The 23,327-nt window shown below is 35.1% G+C and overlaps 3 protein-coding genes across 4 annotated transcripts; 2 read left to right on the forward strand and 1 right to left on the reverse strand.

Moving 5' to 3' along the window:
- Nucleotides 1-10,131: 10,131 nt before the first annotated feature.
- On the reverse strand, nucleotides 10,132-11,962 carry LOC107864917 (craniofacial development protein 2-like). The gene is made up of 2 exons (XM_047408724.1): nucleotides 11,951-11,962; nucleotides 10,132-10,791 (listed from the first exon to the last, which is right to left on the reverse strand). The coding sequence occupies exons 1-2, from the start codon at nucleotides 11,960-11,962 to the stop codon at nucleotides 10,132-10,134; spliced, it is 672 nt and encodes a 223-aa protein (XP_047264680.1).
- Nucleotides 11,963-14,860: 2,898 nt separating this feature from the next.
- Nucleotides 14,861-17,773, forward strand: LOC107862697 (60S ribosomal protein L17-2). 2 transcript variants are annotated; one of them, XM_016708335.2, is made up of 7 exons: nucleotides 14,862-14,983; nucleotides 15,072-15,108; nucleotides 15,250-15,290; nucleotides 16,733-16,963; nucleotides 17,069-17,171; nucleotides 17,253-17,320; nucleotides 17,505-17,773. In XM_016708335.2, exons 1-7 carry the CDS (start codon nucleotides 14,981-14,983, stop codon nucleotides 17,541-17,543), a joined length of 522 nt encoding a protein of 173 aa, XP_016563821.1. In that variant the 5' UTR covers nucleotides 14,862-14,980; the 3' UTR covers nucleotides 17,544-17,773. The 2 variants fall into 2 exon arrangements, with proteins under 2 accessions (XP_047265608.1, XP_016563821.1); XM_047409652.1 differs by lacking the exon at nucleotides 17,505-17,773 and having other exon boundaries at nucleotides 14,861-14,983; nucleotides 17,213-17,313.
- A 2,527-nt stretch (nucleotides 17,774-20,300) lies between these two features.
- On the forward strand, nucleotides 20,301-22,990 carry LOC107862698 (SWI/SNF complex component SNF12 homolog). Its single transcript, XM_016708336.2, has 2 exons — nucleotides 20,301-22,099; nucleotides 22,467-22,990. Exons 1-2 carry the CDS (start codon nucleotides 20,595-20,597, stop codon nucleotides 22,537-22,539), a joined length of 1,578 nt encoding a protein of 525 aa, XP_016563822.1. The 5' UTR covers nucleotides 20,301-20,594; the 3' UTR covers nucleotides 22,540-22,990.
- Nucleotides 22,991-23,327: the final 337 nt, after the last annotated feature.

The following is a 23,327-nucleotide window of genomic DNA, read 5'->3' on the forward strand; positions in this document are numbered from 1 at the left end:
ATATTTAATTTTAAACTTTTGTTTATAAGATAAAATTTTTGATCAATTATACAGATTCATTATTTTGAAATGTCCTAAATATCTATCTTATGAACAAAAGTCAGAATGTCTATCTTATGTACAAACTTTATTGAACGGGAAAAGAAATAAGGTCCACTCCGTATAGAGATCAATTTTATAAGAGTTTTCTCAGGGAAGACAATGTCAACCAGAGTCATTTATGAACTTGACCAAGAGTACTACATATAAGGGTAACTTACATAAATCTCTGAATCTTTAAATGATATTACATAAAATCTCGACTATTTTGTTAAATATATTTTATCTCGGCTTTTTGAAATGGTGATACATATGTTATATGGTGATACATATAAAAAAGTGATACATTTGAAACTAACAAGATATTTACAACAACAACAACAAACCCAGTGTATTCCCACACAGTGGGGTCTGGAAAGAGTAAAATGTACGCAGTCCATACCACTACCTTCGGAGAGGCAGAAAGGTTGTTTTCGATAGACCCCCAGCTCATGACAAAGAATAATAAACAAATTCATAATAAAGCATGAAATAAGATGAAATAACAGAAATAAAAAAAACCCACACAGTAATACCCTATACTAATGAACCAAAGGCACCCCCGCCCTAAAGCTCTTCTAACTACTAACTACGACCCACCCACAGACACTTGTCAATAGAGAGAGCAGAAAAGCGAGTCGTGAGTGTTCGAGTCTGTAATCTTGTCAAAGAGGGTTTGACCTCAACTAGGCTACGGGTTGTTATTCTGGTAGACATCACCCGAACGTCGCGTCCTAGACTGATGACACTTGCTCAATCTCTAAAGCAAATTCGGAAACTTTGGAAGAACCAATCTCGAGAGGTTGCATTGGGCGGGCGATAGGGACTCTGGATTTCTTTCTGCTGGCCTTCTATCCTAATTCGCGTCCTCCAAACCTTCCTATCTAGTGTCATATCCTCAGTAAACTGTAACTGCTCCATGTCACGTCTAACCACTTCTCTCTAATATTTCTTTGACCTACCCCTACTCCGCCTGAAACCATTCAAAGCAAGTCTCTCACACCTACGAACTGGGGCATCCGTGCCCCTCCTCATCATATACCCAAACCATCTCAGCCAAACTTTTCACATCTTGTCCTCCACCGAAGCCACTCCAACATTCTCCTGGATAGTCTCATTCCTAACCCTATCACTCCTAGTAAGACTACACATCAAACGCAACATCCGCATTTCCACCATCTTCAATTTTTGTATATAGGAGTTCTTCACTGGCCAACACTCCATTCCATACAGCATGGTCGGATGGATTGCCACTCTGTAGAATTTGCCTTTAAGTTTGGATAGCATCTTCATATCGCACAACACTCCCGAGGCAAGCCTCCACTTCATCAAACATGCCCTAATATAGTGGGAGATATCCTCATCAATCTCTTCATTCTCCTGAATCATGGACCCGAGATACTTAAAACTATCTCTCATATAAACAACCTGGGAATCCAACCTAACTACCATCTCTTCTTCCTGCCTCAAGTCATTGAACTTGTATTTCATATACTCTGTCTTGCTCCTACTCGACCTGAGCCCTTTAGTGATATAAGAGAGACTAAGAAGATACGAAACATATACCAAAACAGACCACAAGTTTGAAGAACCGAGGACCCCTTTGGTGACCACTCTCGGATTCACTACCAACAACAAGAATACACGATATAATGATGTATTTGACCAAAACAGCCAACCCAAACTAATGTAACAACAACAAGAAGGTGAACAACACAATAAGATTTTAACCATAGAACGATTACAAGGTTACACAAAAAGAACACTATCAACGATTACAACAAAATAAAGATAGAAAGATAAACAAATGAAGGTATAATCTTAAGAACCTAAGAACATATGACACTCTTGGACCCTTAACGCTACAAGCTACAATCACCTATCTCTTACAATTGACACAAGAGAGGCATCCACACCCAAGCACTAATGTATCAAGCAATGCAACACACAAGCGATTCCACACTTGTATATGGCCCTAGTTATGATTTTGGGACTCTCTCTGTCTAAGAGGAGTGTTCTCTCAATATCATTAAGCAACTAAAGAAATAAACCTTATATTGTTCTATTTATACTACATTACAATAATAGACAAAATGGCAAAAAGGGCCCTTTAGTGACTAGTCTTTAAAAATACTCAAAAGTGTCATGATTATTATCATATCATCCTCTCTATCTTTAGAGGAATTTGACCACAAATTCACGGGCTCACCTCTTTTACAAAGGCACTTCAAAATCTCCTTCTTGCGGCCACACATCTTCTATATACTCTTTATTTTGCACTTCAACTTTCTTTTGCTCTCCATCTTGCAGTTTGCCATAATTCTTAACCGATTCAATGCCCACTTCTTCTCCAAGATAGTACAATTTACCCTCCTTTAGGATTATATTCCACCAGTTTGGGCACTCACTAACCTTGTGCCCTCACCCTTGACACTTGAAGCATTGAAACCCCTTGGGATTGGAAGTAGAATTCAATTTACCTTCATACCTTGGATGATTTTTTTGGACAACCTTGGTGGCCTTGGGTTGGGCAGCCATGAATGAGTTCTCTTTGAGCTCCCTCTCAACCTCTAAAGCCGTGTGGAAGATGCCATCTATGGTGTTAAATTTGTGAAGCATCATAAAAGTAGAGATATCCTTGTTTAATCCAACCTTGAAGCGCACAATATCATGACTTACTTGCTCGCCTTGGTGGTCAAGTTTCAACATCAGTTGTTGAAATTCATCATAGTAAGCCATGACACTCTTGCTCCCTTGCCTCAAATTGTACAATTTAACAAGGAGCTCATGCCTATAAGTATCAAACAAGTACCTTTGCCGCATAAGGTTCTTCAACCAAAACCAAGGAGAAAGTTGTCCCCCAATCATCTCATTCCCAAACCATTTAACATACTCTCACCATGTATTAGCATACCCTTCAAAGTGAGCTATAGCATAGCAATTTTTCTTTTATTCGGTGAGATCATTAAGTTAGAAGATCTTGTCACAAGATGACTTCCATACAAGGTAGGCTTTGGAATCACTCTCACCTTTGAAAATGGGAAGTCTCACTTTGATGGAATTGAGACCTACATCTAGGTTTGGGTGGTCATCTCTCACCTCTTGGCCTAACTCCCTATGTATACCCCTCATTCTTTCTTTCCTCAAGTAAACATCATCATAACCATCATGTTGTCCTCCCCTACCATAGCCCTCAACATGGATGGGTCTATTTGAGGTAAGTGGAGCTTGTAGTGGCGGAATTGAATTTGGATAGTGAGGTATTTGGTCAAGTGGAGCTTGGATGGAAGGGTTTGAGTTTTGTGGTGGTATTTAGGTTCTAAGCCCTTCTTATTGGACTTGGTGGAGTGGAGGATGGCTTGGTATATCTTGTTCTTGGCTTTGGGAGTAAAGATTGGTTTGATTTGTGGCTATTGATGGATATAGCATTTGGTGCAAGGTCTCGGAAGTATTAGTTGGGAAAATGTTTTAAGGGGTTGAACGTCGACTCCTTTGGTTTTACACACGTTCTAATCTCTCACTCATTGATGCCACATCCTTATCTAATTTCTCAAGACCCACATTCAACCTAGCCACATCTTAGGACATAGTTTCAAGGTGAGCCAAAATGAGATTGATGGCATTATTGTCCATTGTATGAGCATTTGAAGCCTCGGGTTCTATTGTGGTGGTACCGAAAATTAACCCTTCAAGTTATAGTCCAATCAAGACACCCAATCAGTCCGCAACATCACACACAACAATACAATACAAATTCTAGAAAACAAAACACACGTGAATTCAAAATAACCTCCCACAATGAGATCTCACCTTCAAGTTTCTTCAAACTCAAGCTCAACAATGGTGGATGGCTCAAATAAACTCAAATTTAGCTCAAATTCAAACGCTATACTCCTATAGTGTTAGTGAACACAAATCTAACACTAAAAACACAAGAAAAACTCAAAATTTGACCTAGGGTAAAACACGGATTTAGTATTTTTGGGGGGAATTTTCAATTTTGATACTTTTTTTATTGGAATTTTCAATTTCTAGACTCTAATAGTGTTAGAAAACAAGGATATAACACTAGAAACACACAAAACACTCAAAAATCAAGTTTTTTGAAAAACCCTAAAAATGTGGACAGTAACTTTTTCTTCTTTTTCACTTTTTTTTTTCAAGATAACAATCCTAAAATTGATTTTGTTGGAACAAAATCAAACCTTGCTTTGATACCAAATGGTACAAGAGAGACCAAGAAGACACGAAACATACACCAAAACAGTCCACAAGATTGAAGAACCGAGGACCCCTTTGGTGACAACTTTCGGATTCACTACCAACAACAAGAATACAGGATATAATGGTGTATTTGACACCAAAACAACCAACCCAAGCTAATTTAACAACAAGAAGAAGGCGAACAACACAATAAGATTTCAACTATAGAACGATTACAAGGTTACACAACAAAAACACTACCAACGGTTACAACAAAATAAAGATAGAAAGATAGACAAATGGAGGTATAATCTTAGGAACTCAAGAACATATGACACTCTTAGAACCTTAAAACTGCAAGCTACAATCACCTATCTCTTACAATTGACACAAGAAAGAAGTCCACCACCCAAGCACTAATGTATCAAGCAATGCAACACACAAGTGATTCCACACTTATATATAGCCCTAGTTACGGTTTTGGGACTCTCTCTCTCTAAGAGGAGTGTTCTCTCAATATCATTAAGCAACTAAAGAAATGAACCTTATAATGTTCTGTTCATACTACAATACAATAATAGACAAAATGATAAAAGGGCCCTTTAGTTGCAAAATGACAAAAGGGCTCTTTAGTGACTAGTCTTAAAACATACTCAAAAGTATCATGATCATAATCATACTTGTATAATTTAGACTCAAGGAGTTGTCTTGAAACCTCCAATTTATCATTTATACCTCCCCGTGTCTCATCAATCAATACTATATCATCCGTAAAAAGCATACACCAAGGCACCTCTCCTTGAATACGTCGCGTAAGCACATTTATCACCAATGCAAATAAAAATGGGTTAAAAGTCGATATCTGATGCAACCCTGTCAAGGCAGAAAAATGCTCTAAATCTCTTCCCTCCATCCTCACCTGAGTCTTAGCTCCATCATACATATCCTTAATTGATCTTATTTATGCCACTGGGACCTCACTCACCTCCAAGCGTCTCCAAAGAATATCCCTAGGGACTTTGTCGTAAGCCTTCTCCAAATCGATAAACACTATGTGAAGATCCTTCTTCCTTTCCCTATACTGCTCCACCAATCTTCGCACAAGGTAAATTGCTTCCATCGTTGAGCGACCGGGCATAGAGTCAACTGATTCTCCAAAATAGACACTATCCTCCTCAACCTTCGCTCGACCACTCTCTTTCAAATCTTCATAGTGTGACTCAACAACTTAATACCCCTATAGTTGTTGCAACTCTGAATGTCACCATTGTTGTTATTAAGACTGGCAACGGACCAGAACCGGTACCGTCGAACCGATTGACCAAAATCGAAACCGATACCAAAACTTCTTTATCGATTTGTGTCACCGAAACCAGCGTTATCAAAACCAGAATACCAGAATTTTCCCCCTGTTCGCACCGATCCGTTGGCTACCGGTGTGGAACCGATCCAAACTGAAGCGATACCGGAACAGTACCAGAAGAGACGTTGGGTTCCCTTAACGTACTACTGGTACAGTTTTGTTTGAAATTTTAATTTAAATTATATATATATTAACTTAATGGCCGTAAATATTAACTCATATAATTTATTAACCTTTTTTTATAAAGTTTTGTATTAGGTTTTTTTTTTCATAATTGCAACAAACAAAAAGACAAATTTTAAAATAAAATTAGGCAAATAGTCATTATATTTATTCAAATTTCATACGTTGTACATTTATTACAAAAAAATTTAAAAAAAAATCTAGTCTACGCAGCCACCTTCTAGGAAGGGTTCTGTTTGAATTAGATCTCTATTGTAGAATCTTATTAATATCTAAATTGTTTATAATATTTTTGGCGTACCTTTTCTATTTCTTCAACAGATAAATCTTTCAAAATTGGTCTTTTTCCTTGTTTCTCCATTGCTTCCATTCCATCATCACTATTTTCCTCAAAAAATTCATCTATTTTGTCTTCAACATGGGGCGGTAATTTGAGGAGCCCAAAATTTCTTCGTTAGGCATTGATCCAATCCCTAAATAATACCGAAATCTCCAAACTATCCCTTGCTAACGAATATCAGTGATCTTCTTTAATAAATTTTCCTGCGCTAAAAGCTTGCTCCGAAGCAACTAAAGAAACTTGAGTTGATAGCAAATCTCGAACCATCCTTGGAAGTTTTAGAAATTGTCTGATACGGGTCTTCCATAATGATAAAAGTTGTTGTTTTCCAATTTCATCTCTAATATTTTCCCTATCCTGCGAAAGATACGAATCAAAATCGTTACTCCTACAACATTGAAGACCAAGTTCTTCGCCCATCTTGTCATCTAAATCATCATATCTACGTCTAGAAGTAGAAGGTTCGATTGGCCCAGTATTTTGTTTCATAACTTGATACAAGTTATATAAACTCCTAGTTTTAGATACTATGCTAGCACAACATGTGTCAACTGATAGGGTTTCATGAGGTTCAATTTCTAAATTGTTGTATAATTTTTTAACCAACATCACTGTACCATGTTCTTTATAAAATGGGTTGAATAAATTAGTTGTCAAAAAAAATTTGTGGAATAGGAAAATAATATTTTTAAAATTTATCAAACATAGCTTCAATTGTCTCTTTGTAAGGGCACATTTTTTTATATTCAGCAAGTACTCTAGAAGAGCAGTAATAGTTACTAAAACAGAAGAAATAGTTGGAGTATATTGAACAGATATTGTGTTGGTAATTTGATGAAATGTTTTCAAAAATTTACAAAGTTCTTCTTCTTCAGTCCAATCATCTTCATCTAGCATTAAATTAGCATCCTCATTATAAGAATTATAAACTAATTGTATAGGTTTACGATATATAAAAGCAACTTCAAGCATTTGAAACAAAGAATTCCATCCAGTAGGAATTTCGTTTGGAATTTCTTTTGGAACTTTTCTAGTAGGAATCACATTGTTTACATTTATATTTATAATCATTGATTATTTTCCTTCTTTTATTTTTAAAAATATAACTACAAGCAATTCAAACTTTACACAACCATTTTCAAATAAATAAACACCATCATGTACTATTAAATTTAAAATATGTACAGTATATCTAACATGAAAATGATCTTCGTCCATAGGACATAATCTAGTTTTTAACTTGTCAATAGCTTTCAAATTATTAAAAGCATTATCTAATGTGCATGTCATAGGTTTACCAATAAATCTAAAATATTTCATGCTCTCCATTATTGTACTAGCTATATAAATACCGATTTTAGACTCGTCAACATATTTATAAGCAATAATTCTTTTTTGCATGTTCCAATCGTGATCAATCCAATGAGCCGTGAGATTAAAATAATCATTACCGACAACACTACGACTAATATCAGAAGTAACAGATATTCTACCATCAAATTTATCAAATAAGCAAAGAAGAAAATGGCAGTATTCAGCTTGAAATTTAAAAATATTATTTTTAATTGTATTTCGTGAAAAAACTTTAAAATAGGGATTACATACTCGTTAAATATAATGAATAAAATTGGGATTGGAAGTAAAACTAAAAGACAAACCCATAACAGCAACCATTTTCGCTAGTTCTTCTCTATCTACATCTTCACTATATGTCGATGATGAACTTGGGCCAGCCAGGTTAAACATGTATAAACGCATTTGAACCATATTAGCTCCTACAGATTCATGCACAAATGGTGAACCATCTTTTTTTTGCCTTAGCCTCATTTTTTAGACAAATAAATTCTTTATTACATTTCATCAAATGTGAAATTAGCAACCTTGTCCTGCCATTTTTCCCCCTGGTCAAATGTTTAAAAACACTCTTGCATTTATTGCAAGTAGCAGTACTTTTTACCCTATCGTGCTCCATAAATTTTTAAACTAAAGACCTTTTAGTACGTTTGGTACCTTTGGCCCTAGTAAATTCCGGTAAAAGAGGAAGTTCTTCACCGTGTTCCGATAATTCCGTAACCAAACTAGTAGAGGTAGGGGTAGGGATATCACCTAACTCTTGTTCTTATATATCATCATCTTCAGGTAACTCTTCCTCAAAATTATCATAACGCCTACTTAGGATCTCATGATCTAATTCCATACCGATACCAACGTCGAAACCATTAGGCTGTGATAAAGAAGTTTCATTATGTGTAGGCAGTAATGAACTAGTAGTAGCCTTACTTTTTTAATTTCTACGAAAAACCTTACCAAAGATTGGTTTTTTACCACTACTATTTTTTTTGGAATCCATAATTAAAATTAAAATATTAAAAGAAGCAATACAAATATTATAAATTAAAAAATTAATGTAAGTAAATAAATGTAGATACTAAAATAAAAATATAGCTATTAACGTAATAAAAAGAGATTAAAGTTGGAACGAATATACCGAACGTCTGCGTAAAAGCAGACGTATACCAAATGTCGAAATTAAAAGATGATAATTGAAGCTTGTAATATCTTTAAAAAATCTTCAACTCCAACTAATATTATAATTATAAATATTTAGAGAGAATGTGAGAATATTAAGAGAGAGTATGAGAATTGAGAATATTTGTGTGGAAAAAAAAAAAAAATAAAGGATATATATAGTGAAAATTTTAAGGGGTGGTGTGGGGTAATTGGGAGAGAGGGGGTGTGTGGCAATGGCTACATTTGCAACGGCCAAAAGAGTCGTTGCCAGTGAATCTTATACCAAATCCAAATTTAAAAAAAAAAAAGAAAAAAAGGCAGAAATTATTCTAACACCAATTACACCATTAATAGTCATTGTGGACTGAAACTAACATTAATATGTTAGAAGAATGATCACTGATAGTGGAAAGCAAATAAGTGGCAGCCGCTTAACGGAATCGACGTACCGGAACCGGTCAACCAGTACCAAAAATACTGATTTTTGTAAGGTTTCGCACCGGTACCGTATTCCAGACCATTGGATACCGGTATATCGGCACCAACCGGTACAATTGTGTTACCGATACCGAAACCGAATCGGAAACGGAGTTGACGGACCGGAATAGAATTTTTCGATTCTGTTGCCAGTCCTAGTTGTTATATAAAGGAATCATGGTACTCCACCTCCAAGCCTCAAATATTTTTGCAGTCTTGAAAATACCGTTAAATAATTTGGTCAACCGCCTTAAACCAGCCCCGCCAGTAAGCTTCCAAAAATCCACAGGAATCTCATCTGACCCCATCGCCCTACCCCTTTGTATCCTGCGAATAGCCTCACTGACCTTCTCCACCTTAAAATGCCTACAATAGCTAAAATCACGACACTCCTCTGAGTGCTCCAACTCCCTTAACACAATGTCTCTGTCCCCCTCATCATTCAAGAGTCTATGAAAATACGACTGTCATCTTCTCTTAATATGAACGTCCACCATCAGCACACTACCATCCTCCCCCTTAATGCACTTCACTTAATCAAGGTCACGACAATTCCTCTCCCTAGCCTTAGTAAGCCTATACAGTCTTTTTCCCCGCCTCTCTTCTCTAACCCCGCATACAAACTCTCAAGCATTGTTGTAACTACTAACTTAGCCTCTTTCCCAGCTAACTTATACTCCTCCCTATTTACCCGCATATCCTCTTCATCCTTATTCTCCACCATCTTAGCATACGCCTCTTTCTTTGTCTTTACTTTCTTTTTTACTTCTTCATCCCACCACCAATCCCTCTGACGCTGACCAACCCGACCCCTCGAGATACCACATACCTCTCTAGCAGTATCCTTGATGCACCTAGCCTCCTTATCCCACATACCATCCACGTCTCCCCTACACTCCCACACCCCCATCTCCGCCACCTTCTCCCCTATCTCCAGCACACTCACCGGCGTTAAGCCACCCCACTTTATTCTAGGTCAACCCTCTCCACCCCTATTCTTTTTATCCTTCTTTAAGCCTAAGTCCATCACTAGGAACCTGTGTTGGGTCGAAAGGTTCTCACTCAGAATAACCTTACAATCCTTACATAACACCCTATCCCCCTTCTTAAGTAGCAATAAGTCAATCTGAGTCTTGGTTATTGCGCTTCGGAAGGTGACCAGGTGATCCTCTTTCTTCGGAAAGCTCGAATTCACTACTACCATCCCAATGAACCTCGCAAAATCCAACAGAGCAGCTCCCTCTTCATTCTTCTCCCCAAAACCATAACCACCATGCACAACGCCATAACCTCCTGATAATACCCCGATGTGTCCATTGAAATCTCCTGCTACAACAATCTTCTCAGAGTTAGGCACTCCTCTCACCACCTTGTCCAAAGCATCCCAAAACCGTTTCTTCTCTTCACCGTCCATGCCCACCTGCGGCGCATAAACACTGCACACGTTCAGAGTAAACTCCCCATTGACCAACTTAATAGTCATCAACATATCGTTGACTCTCTTAACCTTCACTACTTGCCCTCTAAGTTCTTCATCAACTAAGACGCCTACTCCATTCTTACGTCTCTCACTCCCTGAGTACCATAGCTTATAACCATCCACATTCCTGGCCTTAGGCCCTACCCACTTGGTCTCCTGGACACACACAATATTAATCCTCCTCTTTCTAAGAATCTTCACAAGCTCTATGGACTTACCCTGAAGGGTCCTTATGTTCACTAACAAGATATTTACTTAAGGAAATAATAGATTCTCTTTCATTCATTGCATTCTTTTATTTAAGCATTCTTTTATTTAAGGAAAGATATCTAATTTTTCTCTCAGTTTAGATTTAATTTAGGTGTTTTAATTATGTTTCATTTTTTCGTCTTTAATTATGAAATATATGTTTTTTGGGGTCTTTTTTCTCTTTTTTCGTCTTTAATTTTAGTCTATTTTTTTTAGATTTAATTTTAATTATGTTTCAATTCTGCTTTTAGTCTCTTTTTAAAAAATATTATTACTTTTGTTTCCTACATTGATTACACCATTACCTTTCATTAATAGCATATGAATCACCCGATAATTGAAATAAATAATTGTATCTATCATATGAATCACCATAATACCATATATATCACCCATTAACATCATATAAATCACCCAATAATTGAAATAAATAATTGTATCTGCCATATGAATCACCATAATACCATATATATGAATCACCCAATAATAGAAATAAATAATTGTATCACCATATGAATCACCGTAATACCATATAGATGAATCACCCAATAATTAAAATAAATAATTGTATCTACCATATGAATCACCTATGTCACCCATTAATATCATATGAATCACTCAATAATTGTATCTACCATATGAATCACCATAATACAATCTGTATCACCCATTAATATCACATGTATCACCCGTTAAAATCATACAAAATGTATCTATCGTATGAATCACCATAATATCCATATAATGATATCATATTTATCATTCATATGAATCACCATTAAAAAGAGAGAGAATTATACATTACCCCCCTGAACATGTCCAGTTTTATTCATGGTACACCTGAACTTTCACCAGTCCTAAGTATCCCCCGAACTTATTTTTTCAGTACATTGCGAGGCCCTTTTTGCTGATGTGGCAAAATGTGTGGGTTTCACACTCCATCACGCGCGTGATGGAGTATTTTTAAGTCAAATCATCCTTTTAAATGGTTAAAAATGAAAAAAATAAATATTTTTCTTTAATTTTTTCAACAAAATTCAATTATCCCTCTCACTATTTATTATACCTCTTCAACCATTACTTCCAATCTAAAAAAAAAAATTCATCCATTTATTAATTTTTTAAAACTCATGTTTATCTCTTAATTAGTTTATGAAATAAAACTTTCATCCGTTTATTAGTTTTGTAAAATTTTCATTTATTAATCTACAAAAAAAAATCATCCGTTTATTAATTCAATCTAAACTCCAGTTTTCATTTTTATGAAACTTCTTCTATTTTGTAATCTTAATTATATATATCATGCGAGTTATTGTAACTAAAAAATACTAAATATCGAAGCAGATATTTTAAAAGATAATGCAAAATAAATACAAAAAACTAAGATACATACTTATAATAAAGAGAATGTAGTTATACTGATTATAGATTTTTAGTCCCTAACGATTTGATTTTTGATTTAATCAAAATCCTAATCCAAACACTAATCGAAAACTACTATGAAACACTAACCGAAAAAAATTATTTTATATTTTTAACACACAAAAAATATAATTTTTTTGATGAATTGAAAAGATTTCCGTATATGAGTGTTGGGTACACGAACGAAATCCCACATTAGTATCTGAAAAGAAAAAGAAGCTACATATAAGGTGTAGAGTATTCTTAATGGTGTAAGTTTTTTTGAGAAAAATAGTGCGGACATGATCTTAAACGAACAATATCAATGAGAATGTTATAATTTTATGAATTAACTTTCACCGGTCAGTCAAATTTAATTTTTTTCATAAGTGTTATAAATACAACAATATCTTTCATTTCAATAGTGAATTTATTGCTTGGAAAAAAATGAAAAATGAGTTAATACTACTACTCAACTAATATTTGACTATTTGCAATTGCAGTATAAAGAACTTCAAAATCCTAATCGAAACACTAATCGAGAACTATTAGGAGACACTAACCGGAAAAAAATAATTTCATATTATGAAACACTAATCTAAAAAAAATAATTTCATATCTTTAACAGACAAAAAAATATAAATTTTTAAATAATAACTTACTTGATCGATGAAAATTATACCTTTCACTATTTTAGAGTTGAGAAAAATTTAAAAATATAATTTTTTTTTAGAGAGAAATCGAATAATTAAGGGTAGAAATGAGTAATTTTTTAATATAGGATAAATATAAGGGAAGTGAATGGTATTATCCACGTGTACGGCCACATCAACATTTTTATCCACGTGTCCGCGCGTGTGTTACATGCAGTGGACAGTGGGCCGAACAGGGTGGCGCGACATACTAAAAGAACAAGTTCGGGTGGGGGGTACTTAGGACTAGTGAAAGTTCGGTGTGCCATGAATAAAACGTGACAAGTTCAGGGGAGTAATTGATACTTCTCTCTTAAAAAAATAAACATGTATGAATAACTAAATAAATTTATATATGTATCAATAGATTTTAAAAAAAATTGGAGAGATTTTAGGAGAAGAAAAAAAAAGTTGCATGCATTAATGGAGTAGGAAAAAATCAGGAAGGGAGATGATTTAAGCATTACTGGAAGAAAAAAATCAGGAAGGAAGATGATTTAATTATTGATAATTAGGGAAGGAAATCTTGAATGGGTTAATGGTGAAGTAAAAATAGGATGTGAGGTTCTCTTGATATGTATCAAGAGTAAAGTTGAAAAATGAGATTTTATGTAAATTTTTAAAAGGGGAATGGACATGGGATGACCATTTTAAAAAGTATAAGTAACACAAATACCAACTCTTTTGGAAGTAATTACACTCTCTTCCACTTTTTTAATTACTTTATTCTCTCTCCCTATTAATATACATAGCATAGCCAACATATACATAGCATTCTGTGTATATGTTGGGATTTTTGTAATATGTTTAGGGAGTTGGGATTTTTTGTAATATTTGAAACATTAGTTGTGTATTTGTGTAATTTTTAGTTTTTTTTAAAAAATGGCCCACATTTGAAAAGGTGGACATGCTTAGCCAGTCGGCTTAAGTAATACCACTTTTTAGCCATTTGACCCAACTGGACACTTGCAGTCTCTATACTCAATCGTTACACTTTTATACCATATTGATACACTTTTATACTGTATTGATACACTTTTTAAAAGAGAGAAAAGAACTTCTATGCAAGCACATGCAGTCTCTATACCCAATTGATGCTCTTTTATACCATATTAATACACTTTTATACTACATTGATACACTTGCAGTGTCCATATACTCAATTGATACTCTCCTATACTAGATTAATACATTCTTTAGAATGCATATAAAAACTATATAGAGTCGTATAAAAATGTATCTAAATAATAATTGTGGTTAAAAACTGTATAGAATGTGTATAAAAATGCTATAATTATTATATAGAATATGTATGTGTATAGAAACTCTATAATTATTATATATAAATATGATAGCCGGACTCGTAATATTTTCTCAAAGTCACGAAGTTGGAGTACTTTAATTGAAATTTAATTGTCAGCAAGTTGAGTACTGAAAAGTCAAAATTTTGGATGACAATAATTTCCTCCAATCCATAGAGAGTGGAAAGAGTTGTCAGTTTCCTCTCACTTTCTCAAAGCAAACAAAGAATGGAAAAAAGAAGGCAAAAAAATACGGGCCCATTAAAAATAAAAAATCGACCTTGTACATAAAACGGAAGGGCCAAATTGTGATGTACCCATCCCTTAATGACTATTTATTGAGTTTTTAAATTTAGGTGTTAGTTTTATGAAATTATTTTAGTTTTAAGTGCTATTTTTATCCTTTACCCTTTAAAAAAAAGTAAGAGATATTAGGTTATATAGTCTTTAAGTATGATATTAGGCAAAATTTAGAAATAACATACTTATCCCCTTATAATTCGTCCTAGGATAATTTGTGTAATTTATCCTAGTATAATTGGAAGGCCCATTATTCTACAAGGCCCACTAGCCCAGCCCAATTTGACGTGTAAAACCCTATAACGTATCACCTTCCAATTTAAGTCGAAAACCCTAATTTTCACCTCTCCTTTCTTGTTGGGTTAACGAAGAAGAACCTGTAGCAGCAGCACCGCCGGAGCCATGGTAAAGCCGACAACTTCTCCGTCGTTTCATTTTGTCGAACGACATTTATAAGTTTTTACTTACGAGTGAATTTTTTTGGTTAATTTAGGTGAAGTATTCAAGGGAACCCGATAACCCTACCAAATGTGAGTACCTAATTTGCTTTGCAATTAATTTTTGAGATTTGATTTCTCCATTTGTGTAGATCCGAGTTATTGGACGTTGCTTTTATCTTTTTTAATTATATTTTTTAATCTAATTTGAGTTTGGTTTTGGTTTTGGTCTAGCTTGCAAAGCCAGGGGTTCAAGTCTCCGAGTTCATTTCAAGGTGTGTAATTAATGTTTATATTCGTCAACGTTAATTATCCTTGGTCCATCAATTAGAAGTGTATGTTAATTTAATAACGTGTGCATATTCATCAAGTAATGTTTTGGTAGTATTTCAATTATTTGTTTGTTTATTGTATGTCGTAAGTTGGATTATGTGTGCTCTTACTAGTGTTGATGAGTGAAGTACGTAGAAGTTTGGATTCTATTTTGCTTTTGTGTAATGTCTCTCCACATGAGTGTCGAGTGATCACGAGTATGAGTGAATAACAGACGTACAAGTTTGCAATTTGTTTTAAACCGTGTTAGCTTGATGGTAACAAGTGGTGCACATGTTGAAGTAAATGCTTCTCTACTGTTGATATAAACGTGCACAGCTCTTAATTTACTGTCACTAGTGAATGCTAAACAAGCGTGATGCTATATGATCGAATATGGAGGGTTTTTTTGTTTAATCTTAGAAGCAACATTTTCCAAATGCGTGGTCTAGTGGTCGATGAAGTGGGATAAGAACATAAAGTATCAGGTTACAGAGGCAGAAAATACTAGGCGCTTTCTTTTCATTTTTTCAAGTCTTGGTGGACAGAGTTGCCCCGTTCTATGGGAGGTAGCATGTACCCTGTGGAATTAGTGGAGGTACACTCAAGCTGACTTACACCGCAGTTATAAAAAAGTTTCGGAATTTTGAGTCTTGCCATTCTGAAAGCTTAGTCTATTACATTTTCCTTTCCAAGATAGTGCTTGTTGCAAATAATTAAGTAAAACAAGTTTAGTTATTAACGACAAAAGTAATTTGTTCTATCCGTAGAGATTTTTTTCATTATGATACTTTCTGTGGCTAGGTCGAGTTTTTTCCAGCTTCCATTTTCAGATTTTCTATTGTGTACTGCTAAATTATCTCCCTTCAGATCTTGATTAGCGGATTATAGTCTGTCCAGATGTTTTGTTGACAACCAATGCTGCAGAACCTTGTCCTTTTAATCACTAATTTCACAAGTTGGCGTGTCACTCTTTTTGGTTAGAACATATGATATGTTATGGTCCTAAATGTGTAGCTAGAGCTTTCATTCTTGTCTACAGTCTGTTCCTGCTTCAGTTATATGTTACTGAATCTTGGATTTTCTGGTTGACGTTTTACTGGTTTGGTGCTGTAGATGTATTTAACATGAGTTTCCTTTTTGTTTTTTTCTCAACCTGTTTCAAATTTTTTTTTTTTTATAGATAGTCTAGTAATATATAGTTGTAATTTTTGGTCACGTCTTTGTTAAAATAAATCAAGAACTGACCTTGATTCAAACACATTCCTGTGTAGCATTCTTTCTCAAAAATGAATTGGAATAGTATCTACAAACATGACCTTTTTCACCCTAAGTTGTGGAGTTTCTGATGGTGGTTGTTTCTTTACCAATTCTTACTAAATATGTATTTATTATCTGCTTACAGAATACGCGTGAGACAGCCCATGCACTTAGAAAGATGCCGTTGGACAAGGCCAAGAAATATCTGGAAGATGTTCTTTCCCACAAACAAGCCATTCCCTTCACACGCTTTTGTGGTGGGGTTGGTCGTACTGCTCAGGTAAAGGATCGTCATTCAAATGGTCAAGGACGTTGGCCTGTCAAATCTGCAGGGTTTATTCTGGATTTACTCAAAAATGCTGAGAGCAATGCTGAGGTAATATCAGATCATGTTATGTTTTTCTTGAAAAGAATGTGCAGCTTTCTTGATTATTCTACCTGCTCTTAAGCTTATTTTGGTTGTTCACTGGAACTTATTTAGGTTAAAGGCTTGGATGTGGATTCACTTTTCATATCTCACATCCAAGTAAACCAGGCACAAAAACAGAGGCGCCGCACATACCGAGCACACGGAAGAATTAACCGTAAGTGCTTTTATTTTCTTACTGCTCATTTTTGTATCTAGTCATTGATATATCAATCCCAACATCTTGGCCTTTTTGCAGCCTATATGTCTCACCCTTGCCATATTGAGTTGGTATTGTCTGAGAAGGAAGAGTCCGTCAAGAAAGAGGTGAACTACTATTTGTTACCATTTATTTTGTTTTACTCGTATGTACAATGTAACTACCGCACACTTCCATATTGCTTGCCTTATGTTTTCTTTTGTCATCTGCATATTGGTTAACTTACCTGTTCTTTTGTCTTCTCCAAGAATGTTTTCAGAAATGTCCCTAAACATTTTGTTTGTGATGCAGCCGGAGACTCAGTTGGCTCCTAGGAAGGCAAAAGCATGAGCAGTGAATCTCCTGGATCGCAGAAGGTGTCCTTAGGCTTTGTTATGTAACAATTTTGGCAGTTTGAACCATTTTCTCCGTTAGTTTGTCGCACTGTTCTGCGTATTCTTATTATTTCTAAAGTTGAGTTGGATGCTTACCTTATTTTGGTGGCTAAAGACTTCTGGTGAACTTTTCATTGGATCACAAACTCTCTTCATTTCTATACTTAATCTGTGTGGGTCGAGTTACAAGCAGTGTTGATGCGATTTTTGTTCAAGTCCAAAGATGATCAAATCGTAATGTGCTCATTAGCTTTAGTTAGTCAAGGTACTGCTAGTTACTGCACTTTATATGGTTTCGATCTTATTCAAAGCGAACGATCTCCAAATTAGCTTTAAGTTGAGGTACCGTTTGTAGTGTAAGAACGTTGTTTGAGAAAGTAGTCAAATGCCCCCTCAATCTATAAGCCAATTTTCAACTACGAATCTATACTTCATGGGGTGCCTTATTAACCCCCTTGGACTATTTTAAAGCAGAAATATTATTGATTTTTACTAGGTGATGTGTTGAAAGTTAGGATATTTCACGAGGAGCTCATTTCTCAAAATTATGGGATTTTGATGCAGTTGTATTCATGAGTTTAATCATTTTCCTCTATTTAACAATTAAACAATGATAAATACAGTCCGAAACAAAAGAGACTACATTTAATAGCGTGCATAAATACTTGTATGTATTCAAAAAAAGGGGTCATTTATAAAAGGGAAAGGGTTAAATATGCCTCTAAACTTTACGAAAATGTTCGGATATATCCTCCATTAAAAATTTAGCTTACCAATATCCTTGACATCCAAGTTTTGGTGCACATATACCTCTGTTGTCAAGTTTTGGACCATATATACTCCTGTTGTCAAGTTTTGGATCATCCTGTCGCCGTTAATTGCTTTGCTGGAATTTTCCAACCTCCTTTTTCTTAAGAAATTATATTTGACACATCACTTTTTTATTGTCACATCACACATAATTAAATTCACTCCTTTTTCTATATATTAAACATCCTTCAAATGTTCTCATCTACCTCACAATCTTTTTGGATTTTCTCTATTTTATCGAAACCCTTTGTATTTTTTGATTCTTGTGTCACAGCTCCTCTCATATATACATATATACATACATACATATAAAAGATATTCTCTTAATTGACAACTTACCTTTGTTGTCTCTATATAGACGACCTCTTTTACACTTCTCTTAATTGACATCTTGCCTTTATTGTCTCTATATGGACTGCCTCTTTTACACTTCTACATCCCTCTAACTTAAATTTTCCTTATTCTTCTTATTTTTGATGTTGGAATTGACGATAGTGCGAAAGACAAAGTCGGTTGATGATAGCAAAATAATCTGCAGTTGGAAAGTACTTTCATTCTTGATTAGTGTCGCAATTGTGCATTGAGTTTTTATGGGGTGTTCTTGATATTTTTCATTTTTTACTAGATATTTTTTGGGGGTTATGCAAGAATCAAAAAGCATAACAAAGAAATTTCGGCAAATTAGAGAAAAAATAAAGAGATTGTGAGCTAGATGAGAGCATTTGACAGATGGTTAATGTGTAGAAGAAGTGAGTTTAAATTATATGTGATGTGACAATTAAAATGTGATGTAGAAAATATGATTTAAAAAAAAATGGATAAAAAGGGTTGAAATTTTTTAGCAAAGCAATTAGCGGCAATATGGGTATATATGACCCTAAACTTGACAACATGGGTATATATGACATAAAACTTTGCAACATGGATATATATGACCCAAGACTTGGACGCGAATGACATTGGTGAGCTAAACTTTTAACGGAGAGTATATCCAAATTTTTTCGCAAAAATTAGGGATATAGTTGACCCTTTTTTTCTTTATAAAAATAGTATAGATACATAATCTTATTCGTCACTTATAGTATATTTTTATTTTTACATCTGATAACCCAATTTTCTTTTTACCGAAAATAGCTAAATACATATATAATGCATTTTAAACACAATGTTGACATAATTAATAAGAGAAAAATAAACAACAATTTTTAATACATTTTGAATTCAATATATTATACGTATTAAATATATATTTCAATACACGTGGTGAATATATATAACTAAAATATGTTGAATACAAATACTTTATAAATATTACTACATGTTAATTTTAAATATTCCGTGATTATTTAAATTAGTTTATATTGTTAGAAGTGTATTATATTTGTTACGAGATAACAACTTTCGAATTCATAAAACGTATAATATTGAATTCATAAAGTGCATCGCGTATGCTAAATATAGTATACACACTGAAATTGTATGCAATGATATAGTACTACCTTCATTTCGTTTTACTTGACTCCTATAAAAAAAATAGTTGCTTAAATTTGCTTGTCTAATTTATAAAATTAAAATAATTTCTATTTTATTTTTCTCTTTCTATGCGGATAAAGTTTAGAAATGACCCTGAAATGGCTAGATACAACAAAACTCTGGATTATCTTTTGTTGTATTTATGAAATTAAGATAACTTTTGTATGTAAAAAATACGTTTTAATTTTTGTTCATTAGATATACATTCGTAACATTTAAAGATAGTGAATCTGCTGAATTGACTATAAATTTCACTTTGTAGACAAATATGAAAACTTATTTAAGGGGATAAAATTCAAAACCACATTCTTCGAGGAACAAAAATTCAATTGTTTAGGGGACAGAAATTTAATACTAGAAACTTTGAATACACTAATGTAATTTCCACCTCTCTGTAAAGAGCCTACCCGGTGAAATTTCCTTATTGGCAAGTCGCAATACGTTTTGTCCATTTGGGCCGTGTTGTGGGCGAAAAGTCTACTTGGGCCAAGTCGATTGAAAGACCACCGTTCACCACCGCCGCCTCCGCCTCCTTCTCCGGCGAACTCCTCCCGACCACCTCCCTTCCCGTTATCAGGTTCCCCTCTTTCTCCTTTTTCATGTTTGTGTAATTGTTCAAAAAGACCGAAAAAAGAACCCTAATTTTTCCGACGAGAATTTTGCTATGAATAACAATAACCCAGTTAAGAATGTTAGTTTAGGAAACTCCGGGCCAACTCCAATGCAAATTCCTCAAACTATGCCGATTAACCATAATAATCAACCAGCAAGGCGCCATTTCCCTGGCCATTTTCAGTTATCTGAACAACAATCCCAACGCTCTCATCCCCAATTCCAAGCACAAGCACAGGCATTTAGCCATTTTATTACTTCGGGCGTTAACGCGAATGTTGGTGCTGGTGCTGGTGTGTTGTCTCCTGCTAGTTCAACTCCGAATACAGGAGGTTCTGGAGGAAGTAGAAAAGTGCTCAATCGACCACCTTCTCGTACCGGTGGTTCGTCTAGTGGGCAAGCAACTGCTTCACCGCTAAAGACGATGGAATTAACGCCTGCTGTACGTAGGAAAAAGAGGAAAGTTTCTGATAAGTTTATACCTGATAAACTGGCTGCGGTTTTGCCTGAGTCTGCACTTTTCTCTCAGTTGCTTGAACTTGAGGCTCGTGTAGATGCTGCTCTTTGTAGAAAGAAGGTCGATATGTCGGAATCACTTAAGAGTCCTCAACGTTTCCAGAAAACACTTAGGATTTATGTGTTCAATACTTTTGCGAATCAGACGCGAGGTGATTCGGATAGTGTTACGAACGAGCCAGCTTCATGGTCTCTTAAGATTATTGGGAGGATCTTAGGGGGTGGGCCGGGTTCTGTAGCGTCTGAAAGAGAACAGAAATTGGGTGTTTCTTGCCCCAAGTTTTCGTCTTTTTTCAAAAAAGTTACTGTTTACTTGGATCAGAGTTTATACCCTGATAACCATGTGATTTTGTGGGATAGTTCGCGTTCACCAGCACTTCATGACGGTTTTGAGATTAAGAGAAAAGGGGATAAGGAGCTTACTGCAATCATCAGAATGGAAATGAATTATATGCCTGAGAAATTTAAACTATCGCCAGCTTTGCAAGAGGTTCTTGGTATTGAGGTTGATACACGAGCTAGAGTTTTATCTGCTTTGTGGTACTACATAAAAACTAGGAAGCTACAGATATCCCTTGACACCTCATCGTTCACTTGTGATCCTCCTCTAAGGAGGATTTTTGGAGAAGAAAAGTTGAAATTTTCCCAGGTTTCTCAAAAGATTAATCCGCATCTGACTGCCCCTCAACCTATTCACTTGGAGCACAGGATTAAGCTATCTGGAAATAGCCCAGCTGGGAACACTTGTTATGATGTACTGGTTGATGTTCCCTTCACAGTGCAGAAGGAATTATCCACCTTCTTATCTGATTTAGAGAAGAACAAGGAGATTGATGCATATGATGAAACTATTTCCACTGCTATAAAGAAAATCCATGAACATCGGAGAAGGCGAGCTTTCTTCCTGGGATTTAGTCAGTCACCTGCCGATTTTATTAATGCATTAGTTGCATCTCAAGCCAGGGATCTTAAGCTTGTTTCTGATGATTCAACCCGTGATTCAGAAATGGAGAAACGTTCTGAATTCTACAATCAGACTTGGTAAGCTTCTTTCCTAAGTATGTATTTATTGATTAGCTGGGCTTAAACTTCACCGTGTTGAAATGCTGTATAATGATACTCTTTTTATTCAATATTATGGTCAGTACATCTTTCGAAACGAAAAAAAAATATAATGATATCACGTAACATTGATGCCGTGAACATGTCTGATATAACATATGGAGAACTTCTTCATCAGAATGCAGACGGCTAATGCATGATCTCCATTTATCCACAATCATTATGATTTATGGGTTTTTTTTAACTTTGAAACTGTCTCTGTTGATTATGTATAAGATAAATCTACATTCATTTGTACCTTTCAAGCTTTTCAGATCACCTAACCTACTTTCTGTGAACCTTATAGGACTGAAGACGCCGTCGTCCGCTACTTGAACCGCAATCATGCTTCTGGTGCTGACCATTCTGCAAGAAAATAGGGCCTGTCCTGCCATCCTTTGGACAAAGACGTCTTACTTAAACTAGGGGATCTCATCTAGCTGCTGATAGCAAAAGAGCATATTGTATATCAGTCGGGCTTGAATGTTAAGACATTTGTCGACTTCGCAAAAGGATAACGAGGAACGACCTCCTGCGAGCCAATGTTACTAATGTGGCGTAGTTGTAATTATGTTGGAAATGCTTTGTTTGTTAATGGCTGGAGTAGAATTCACAGCTGATCAGCATTTCGTAGTTAGCCATTCTTGACTTTATGGTGTTTCGTTAGATGCATGCTGGAATAGGAAATTGCTCGTTAATAGTTCAACTTATTGTAATTGGTAGAAGCAGCTGATGTCTACTTTTATCATTTCAATGGAAGGATAGACAATTGGTGCTGTATTTGATTAGAACCTAGAATGTGTTAATCTTATGGCAAAAGTTGATCCGCAATAGATGCTTACATCAAACTGTGCGACTTTATCCTATGATTTAACGAAGTGAGGATACACAGTATGAAAATCCTATATGCCACAGATGTCCAATATTTAGTTCTTTACCGTAGCTTGTTGAGTTACTTCAATAATTTACAGACTTCGTTCTTAATCCAATGTAGTGTATGGCTGTGACTGAATTCTAAACTCTTGGGTAGCAAACACCAGGTGATGGTAATAGAATTCTGAATATAATTCTTGTATGTACATTTAGCAAACTTTTTAATACTAATATAGTATGTACCAAAATAATTAAGTTCTGTCGGAATAATAATCAATTACATGTTCGAACTGAT

This window comes from Capsicum annuum, chromosome 3 (genome assembly GCF_002878395.1).
Source record: "Capsicum annuum cultivar UCD-10X-F1 chromosome 3, UCD10Xv1.1, whole genome shotgun sequence".
NCBI lineage: Eukaryota > Viridiplantae > Streptophyta > Magnoliopsida > Solanales > Solanaceae > Capsicum > Capsicum annuum.